Source organism: Rana temporaria, chromosome 2 (assembly GCF_905171775.1).
Source record: "Rana temporaria chromosome 2, aRanTem1.1, whole genome shotgun sequence".
Taxonomy (NCBI): Eukaryota; Metazoa; Chordata; class Amphibia; order Anura; family Ranidae; genus Rana; species Rana temporaria.
In genome coordinates, this window is record NC_053490.1 from 236751273 (window position 1) to 236760548 (window position 9276).

The 9276-nt window shown below is 36.2% G+C and overlaps 1 protein-coding gene across 5 annotated transcripts in view; it reads left to right on the top strand.

Moving 5' to 3' along the window:
* The window catches only part of BBX (BBX high mobility group box domain containing), a 93907-nt gene extending 85787 nt beyond the window's left edge, over positions 1–8120 (top strand). For all 5 annotated transcript variants that reach the window (XM_040336635.1, XM_040336636.1, XM_040336637.1 and 2 more), the window contains one exon: positions 421–8120. In XM_040336635.1, coding sequence (XP_040192569.1) covers positions 421–505 — 85 coding nt within the window. In that variant the 3' untranslated portion in view covers positions 506–8120. The remainder of the gene's footprint in view (positions 1–420) is intronic.
* Positions 8121–9276: the final 1156 nt, after the last annotated feature.

Genomic DNA, 9276 nt, shown 5'->3' on the forward strand with positions numbered 1-9276 from the left:
ATGGGTGGCTTAGTTTGGGTATGTGAGCTGCCTGTGTCTTTGTGGCCATATATGTGGCACATATGTGAATAATATTTAAAGGAAACCTGTCATGAGAGAAGATGCAATTTGTCATCTCCTAAAAATGTCAATGGCCTGGCTGTCCCTTTGGCTTCAAAACTTAGAGTCTTGAAATAAGTTTGCAGATAATGATTTCTGACTTTTCTCAAAGCCAACTAATCTGCACACTTTTTTTTCTGGGTCATGCCTTTTATTGTGCCAACTACATTCTAATTCTCTTTAATATAAAAACTGCAAATCAATAATTCATAGCTTGTTTTGTTCACCCTGAACTGGCCAAAAAAAAATAAAAAAAATCTGAATGTATTCGCTTTCTGATCTCCAACAACTGAACAGAGCTGTTCTTATTTTTTTCTATAGGAGTCCTAGGTCCACCCATTCAAGAGATGGCCAGAAGAAAGAAATGCCCAAGTCTGCTGTGCTCATCTCCTGTGCTGACCAATAAAGCATCACTTTATGACAAGACTTTTCTCCATATTTAAATCTAAGCCTTGAGCCTTACTTAGCAAGGCAGAAATGATCCATACAATGGGCAGAAATAAGTATGGGACCCTGATTTCACTTGAAGCCAGAAGCTGTTCGTGGGGGCTTTGCCCAGAAAGCTTGACTTTTTCTTCTACTAATGGAAACAAATGGTTTGATACTCACGCCAGCTTTCTACTAAGGCTAACATTGAGATGATGGGAAAAGGAGGCCATGTGTATTGTGTCTCCATGTAGAAGCTGTCGCAAGCAGCAGAGCGTTATACTAGTTTCATATTATAGTTATGAAAAAGAAAAAAAAATACTGATGCACTGCACTAGTTAATAGTTATTCTTGGTCATTTTTGTAAATGAGGATTTACGTTCCAAAAATGGTTTATATAATAGTTTATGCTTACATTTATAATAAGTTTAAAAGATGTTCCAGGAAGACTTAAACCGTAGGCTCAGGTGTACCATTTTTAGGGTTGTCGTATGTCTGGTCTGCAACCCCTTGTCTTCTGCACTTCCAGTAACTTTTCTGTAGAATACAGGTCCTGCTTCATATTCTAAGCAGCATGCCACGTGCCATAAACACAAACTATTTCTATGCCACCTAATACTTAATTTCAGCTCAAGGATGGATGTTAAAGCCCAAACTGCCACTTAAATACCAGATGTATATGTTCTACAAGCTCAGTTACAAGCCTTAATAGATATTGATTAGCTGTCAGTATGGCAACAACTTCTAAGCCATACATTTCTCATCGTTGGTTTATTACTTCAAATAAAAACACAGCATTCCTATGTAAAACTGCATTGTATACCCTACCTATATATGTGTAAAATTTCAAACGGATATCTTTTGTCACTGAGCAGACCGTTGGATAACGGCCTCTAAAATAATGGCATCTTAGAATCCTGGGAAATTTTACTTATATGTGTACAATTATTGCCAATTATTTTACATGGGAGTAATACGTGTTACTGTCAATGCTACCATATAACTGGTTAATATTTTGCTCATATTTGATGGTATTTAGCATTGTGGCATATCTTTTTAGCTTTTTTTTTTCCACAGTTAATTTATAAATTGATAAAAATATTTTAGCTGTTTACTGATGCTTACAGATCAGGGATAGCTAGTGGCCAGGAAAGTAAAGTATTAACTATGCACCATTGTTGGCATTAGGGGTTAGGTTTTTCTTAATACCCCTTAACTATATTAACATTAAATAGAAATTATAAATCATTTAAATTCACATTAATACAGCTGTTGCATAGTCTAATGGCCTTAAGCCATAAAAAATATATCTATATATATTTTCCCGTTCTATTTGGCACTTAACATGGATTGATATAAATTATGTGAATAGGTGAATCTGTAAATTAGATGAATAGGTTAAAAAATTGCTACTCCTAATTTAGCCTGGCCACATACGCTATTATATTGGTGCCGATTTACTCAAGCCAGCTCAATGCTGGTGAGTTTCTAATACTTCCAACGTGACCATATAATTTGCATTAATTTCAAGCATACTTGGGGTTATGTTTCCACATGACCTCTATCTGGCAGATTGTCCAGGTTTCCATCAGGTGACTATCTCGAACCCAATAGGATCTGGCTGCTGTTTTTGAGCACCAAATAGCTGGATTTTTTTTTAAAGGATTAGCCCAAATTATTCATGACCTAAAATATAACCTGTTGCTGAATGGTTTCTAACTATGTGTATTCCGCTTAATTTGAGAAACCTACATTTTAAAAGCAATAGCAGGTGCTCATGTATCCAGTGTAGATTTATTGCTGTATTCAAGAAAATAATGCAAGTGCCCCAGGGAAAAGTGAAGTTATCTTCTTTCAATGTACAGTGATAGCACCATTTGGGTTCCTTTTGCAATACTACACTGACCCAAATTTTGCTTTGTGCATACTTGGTAGAAAATATTATAAAGTATTTATAAAATTATTGTGTTTTTTTTTTTTTTTTTTTTTTTACAATTGGCTATTTTCCACTTTTGTGATGCAGCACAATCTTTTATAGAGTTTACTAGTTTTAGTGATAGTGTTGCATTGTGCTGTTTTTATTATGATCTTATGAATTGTACAAATAACTTTATTTTGTTAGAGCGATAAGCAACTCTTTCTTTTTAAAAAATATTTTTTTCTTTCAGTTACACCACTTGCTTCACTAGTTGTATATTAATTGGCTTTCTAAATGCTCTATTATATGCTCATGTAAGAACCTAATGTTTATTTCCATTGTGCCCAATGTAAAATACTCAAGTTTTTTTTGTTCTAATTAAGAGTCCAGAGACTCAAATAACCTGATTTATTAAGATGTGAAGTTGGACGTGAATTCAAAAATGTTAAACTTTGCTATGTTTGGAAAATTTAGAAATATTAATTGTGCCTAAACAGTACACTGAAAATGTACCTTTTGTCTTGAACATTTACTAAAAACAGCTTGATACTTCCTTCAAAGCTTAGGTACTCCTGTGCCTACAGCCTGTGAGTTTAGGGTACTTCTGCCTTTTACTGCTAGGAAATTTGGAGTGAGTGTTGGTGATGTAACTACTGTGCTGCTCACTGATCTCCCTGCTGGAGGCTCTGACATAAGGGAAGCAAAAGCCCTGCCTCTAAGCACCGTGCAGAACGAGGTGTGATAATTCAGTAATTAAAAAAGATGCACAGGGAATACGGGTGATTAGTTCTTCATCTTCTGCCTGTCTTTATTTAGGCACAGCTTCCACAGAGTTCAGCTTCTAGTGATTACTTCAAACAGCCAATTATCTGCAGGAGAATTAAAGAATTTCTGCTTCACGTGATTGAGTGTTTGAGGGAGACACAGGTACACGTCGCCACATATCACACCTTGGTAAATGAGGCTCATTAAATGTTGTGTCACTGTATTCTTTATAGACAAATGCAGGTACAAATAATCAGTTTATCACTGGATGGTTATTTTCTTGACCACTAAGCAATATCAAATTTGGCAGAACGTGGAGTTAACCTTTTGATTTTGTGGCAGACAAGAAAGTTCCAGGGCAACTGGTTCACCTAACAGAGGGACAGGAGCCATATGTTTTTTTCTAGGGGGCCCAGAAGAGACAGTAACCCTACCTGTGCACTTCCTGAATATGAATTTAACAGACACTCAAGATTACCTGCTTAGAATGTTTTTAAACTGATAATAGCTATATTGTGTTAGACACTTGGCACATTTCATTGCCCTTCCATGTTAGAGACATGATGAGATGTTTTGAATTATGAACTCAAGGTTATAGTGAAGGAACAGGCAAGTTGGCATAGGTGTTTAAATGTAGATGCATTTAACAAGTTCTCTCACTTTACAGATACTTATATTTAGCCTATCTATTGAAAAGTGTTGTTACTGGTCATACATGTGTAAATATATATGTGCAGCCAGTATTCTTCCTGCTCACAAAGTAGTGTGGAGACTTTGGACCTTCTCCTTTTAGAAACGGCTCTGTGTGCAAAACAACTGTAATTGTGCACCAAGTACTAATGAGCATTTTTAAACGCTACAAACCCCCTTGTACTATTTAGCACTTTTAGCACTACATTTCGGACCACCGAGTCGCTGTTAGAAATTTGCCACTTCCTGAATCCTAATTAGCTACAATCCAAAAATCTATTAGTTTACTATTATTAATTTCTCCCAGCACCTTAACAATGGTACAAGTGTATTTTGTTCCAGAATTCCCTTATATATCTATTTTTGTCTGAATGATTCCAAATAACATTTCAAGATTTCTCCTAGATATTTCTGTATAACTATGGTACCTTTGTAAAAGGAAAGAAAAAAATATCCTTATTTTTATGTGAACAATTGAGTTACTAAACCTAAGTGGCTTTCCCTTAGAGTAGTGTAGTGACTGTTTTCTGAAACTTTTGTAGATATTGCTTAATTTTTAAGCTGCTAGGCACTAAAAGTAGCAGAAATCCTGCAAAGCTTTAGTTAGATTTTGAGATATTTGCCATTGATGGCTCTAAATATGTGATTTTCAGTAGTTATATTTGCTAATGCACTGAATCTTTTAGGCAAGGCAATGTTATAATCAGGTAACAAATGATTAGCACAGATGTTCAACATTTTACACCGTGTCCGGCTTTGTGTGTTTGTATATGTCATATGTCTCTCTCCTTTAACCCAGAGCTGGTCTGAGACTGTAAGATTTTCATGCAAAAATGATATTCAAATGACCCTCTCATTGCACCTTTAAAGGAGAGCTCCAGACAATACATAAAATTAAGCAGTAACCGCCATGTGTCTGTATTTGTTCCTTTTAGAATGAAAAAATAATACTTCCTGAAGTTTTCGGATTGTGGCAAAAAGAAAACGGCACCCTGTGTCTCTGCTTGGTTCCAGATAAAAAAAAATTGCCATTATAAACAGTCCATTTTACAGTAAACTCTTTCCCATCAATAGTGCATGTAACTAAACATTATGCAAGTACACTGATTTATCAGTCTGTAGTTCTCCTTTAATGCAGCGAGATGTCATCTAGTGACTTTTCATCCAAGGATCCAATTTGGCTATCCTTGCTCTGTATCATCTTAAGGGGATTCAAACCTTACATTGGATTTGTAGTTTAAATATTACAGATCAGCAATTTCTTGTGGACTTTCCATAGTTTCTATGAAGGCTTTGGTTAGACTAAAGCTGTTAGAGTTTGATATGGCACATAACTTTGTTTCTTTTCTATACTCTATGTACAATCATTTTACCCCATCCTAGAGCCAAGTTACATTTCTTTAACAGGTGAGATGGCCCTTATAATATTGTATCCTTAAACTTCCTACAAACCTCAGTCAGTGGTTGGTCATCCTGCATAGCTGGCTGTTGAATGATCTTTTGTATGCATTGAGCCAACATGTATGTTTGTGCCTATAGAGGAGAGAGGGGAGTGTGGCAGGCACTGGTCTGTTTCAAAGGAAGCAGTCGTGGTCAGGAAAATTTCAGTTTTTGCTGAGTTAACTTTCATGGTTTGTATATAACATGATTCACCAATTTGACTATAACCAGTCAGCTTGTGCAAACATTCTTTAAGGATGTAGCCAGGCAACAAATAGGTGCATATCACCGGGGGTCAATACAGTGAATGGCTAAGGTCCATAACCAAGTTGAAGATCAGATCTAGGATGGCAACTGAGTTTGCACATAAACTGTACAGAGTATGCGCTTTATGCAGTTCATGCATTTTTCTGCACTAGAACAGCTAAGACGTTTTTGGAGGTTTGAGTCACTTTAAATACACAGAGCTTGCGTAGAGCACAACTTTGTTTACCACAATGTTCATTTGATCATTTTCACAGCAATGCCATTGTTTGCAATCAGTCTTTGGCAAAATAATTGCACCTTATGAATCTTTAAAAACCAAAACAGAAATCTTATCTGCATCCATTACTGCAATGTTTGTTTACCAAATAATGAACATCCTTGTGTTTGCATGCATGTACTGCATCCCTAGTTAATTTCTGGACTTGAACCTGTACTGTAAGAAAGTTGTGCTTATTTCAAAATGGGCTCTAGGCAGTAGAGCTCTCGCCTCATGCAGTGTTCCATTCAATGTTTTGCTTATTATGTTTGCTTTTACTTTTGTTCACACTGTGGTTTTTACCACATCAGGCAGTGTTCCAGAGATTCCAGAAGAATCAGGTTCTTATCCAAAAATTAGATTCCATTTCAGCGACCAAAATCATTCATCATACTTGTTAGTTAAACATGACATGTTTGACAATGTTCCCATCCTAATGCTGTTCTCCTGAATTGAATTTATATTTATTAAATAACAAACTAATGTTTTATACAGCTGTAATGATCTTATTTTGTTCCCAGTCAAGCTCTGTGTGGATTTATTAAAACTGAGCTGGTAATAAAAAGTAAAAATAATAAGCTGCAAATTGGTTTGGGTTATCACTCTATATAATATGGTCCTCAAATCTGATCATTTTTTGCAATATTTGTATGATGTACTCACTATTTGAAATTTACTTAGGATTACATGTTTAAGTATAATTTTAAACATTCTTTACATAGTTTGGAACCGTGGGACTCTTTAAAAACTTAGTAAGAATGGCTCCACTGTAGTCAATGTTGGATTTTATTTTCTAAACTGTACTAAAATTGATATTTGGAATCTGATTGCGAGCAACACTTTTGCAGTAGCAGTTGTGAATAAGCCCACAGGTAAACCTCTGCATTAGACAATAGTACTGATTTATTAAAACTAGAGAGGAGAAAATGTATGTTGTGTTAATATTGCCCATACCAGCCTTCCCTGTTTTCGGTACCATTTTTAAACATACTTGATAAATGACCCCTTAAGATGAGCCTAAGCTCTACAGACACCTTGCCAGCCCTCTCTCGCTACTCCTTCCCCCAACAAAACCAGTGACAATACCTGATGTTTCTTGGTGTGGGGGAGCCGGTGATCTTCTCCCATGATAGGGCCCAGGGCTAGAAGGCAATTGCTAACTTCAATTGCTATCACTGCTTTATTCAACATCCGGCACTAGCAGGTGATGGGAATTTTGTGCTGGCTGTGATAAAGGCAGCAACAGCAATTGGAGCCCTGGAAAAGTATGTAATGGGGGTTTGGGAGGTGACCTTTACAAAGACTGCCATTTTCCCCTAAATTGGCTAGTGTATTACGTTGTAATTTTAAGCGACATCCCTTCCTGGCACTATGCCCTGCACAATGACTTGCACACAGACAGCACTGACACTTTTTCTTTCTGCAGTTTTATTTTATAAACTAACCCTAAAATGTTGCAGCTGCTAGGACGTAGACTCCTCATGAATGACTAAAGTGTGTACTTGATAAACCAGGCTCCATGTAATGAAATATAAATACTCCATCGCCTACTTCATATTAATGACTACCAACCAATAATTGATATTAATTTACAATAGACTTCCAATAATGAATTACAAAAGTCTTCAACTTCATCATTAATAGATTATGGGTGATAACATATGCTTAGATTTGGTGCTAAAAGAATGGATTGAATCTCTAGTATTAGCTATTTTCCCAATATCTTGGTAGATATGATTTTTTCCTTAAAAATGCAGAAAGCATTATCCTAGTACACCACCTCTCACAATAGTTGGAGACACAATTGGCCTAAATACATTTGTACTATATTTCACACAGAGAATAGATGCATTGGAAAGCAGATTTTTAGATGTAACGCTAAAAGTGGCAACCTGACCTTGCCTTATGGGCTTAACCCTGCAACAAAACTTTTGAGCTGGTAAGTAAAACATTTGCTAATGTTTATTATAATTAATACCTAAATATCTAATGATATGCCTAATTATAAGCAGGATTCAATAAGCTACTAGGTAACACCTGTATAACTGCCATTTCATTTCATCCTAAAAAATTGCAACTCTACTTTTTTTTTTTTTTTTTTCCCTTTTTTATATTGTGCCTAACATGGCTGAAATTTCAGAGATGTCCATATGAAACCACGGTTAACTTCTCTGTGTGCAGATTTATAAGCACTTCAGATGAAAACATTATTAACTATTCATCAAGGCACCAGTTTTGGTTCTCTGTAATCCCCCCCCCCCCCCCCCCCCCCAAAAAAAAACAGATGGCAGTAATAAAAAAGTAGAGGTTTTCCCTATAGCAAACTGCAGTGCTCTTTCTAATGCAGGTTATAAAATAAAGCCAAGTAAGTAATTGGTTGTTATAGGTAACAACATTTGTATTGTCCAGTTTTTAGAAATCGGTCCAATTGAGTACATTTCTTATATATGCAAAGAGTAACAGAAATGATTGCATTGATATTTGGTTTACAATGGAGTTTGTAATTGTGCTTTTATTTTCAATTATCCTTGTCTGTACTACTCTGATAGTTACCAAACATGTAATTCAGCTACCTCTTTTACCAGATACTTATATTTGACTTTCAACTGCTTTCAAACCCTCTATTAAATGTTTCTTTAGTCTGGTTTCACTTGTTTTCTCATGTCTTTGTCATTGCAACATGCGATTCTAACTAGAAAAAACACTGGTAAAAGTGTTTTTATTTTTCTTCTTGTGAGGACATGAGAGATTACTTTGGTTATATGTATAATAACTTATACGTTTTACTTAAAGCGGAGGTCCACCCTAAAAAAAAATAGCCAAAAAGGCTACAAAAAATTTGATTTTTTTTTTTTTATATACTTACCAGAAGTTGTTACTAGCTAGATCTCCTAATCTGCATCTTCCTTGTCCGCGGAGGGTCTTCTTTCTTCTCGTCGCGCTGCCTCCTGGGAAATGGGGAGCGGTGTCTTCTGGGACCTTGTGTCCATTCACATAGCATTGCGCGGCTTGCGCATGCGCAGTAGGGAATCGGCAGTGAAGCCGCAACACTTCACTTCCTGATTTCCTCACCGAGGATGTCGGTGGGACAGCCGAGACACAAGTGATTGCTCGGCTTCGGGTGCCGACAGTGTAGCTGCTGACTTTTATTTTATTTATTTTTTAAGCCGGGCCTCCGCTTTAAAAAGAATATATATTCCTACAAGGAAATCAGTTTGTAATTTTATGACAAGCATGAGTAGAGCAGTTCTCTAAAGAGCATCAAACCGCACACAGTTGTGCCAACAAATGTTGCCATTAAATACCTATGTATGGCCCACTTTTAGTAGTTTTAATAAAAACTCAATGCATATACACCGTCTACCTCTACAAAATGCAATCTACTCAAATCATTGAGCATATCCATAAGGCATAT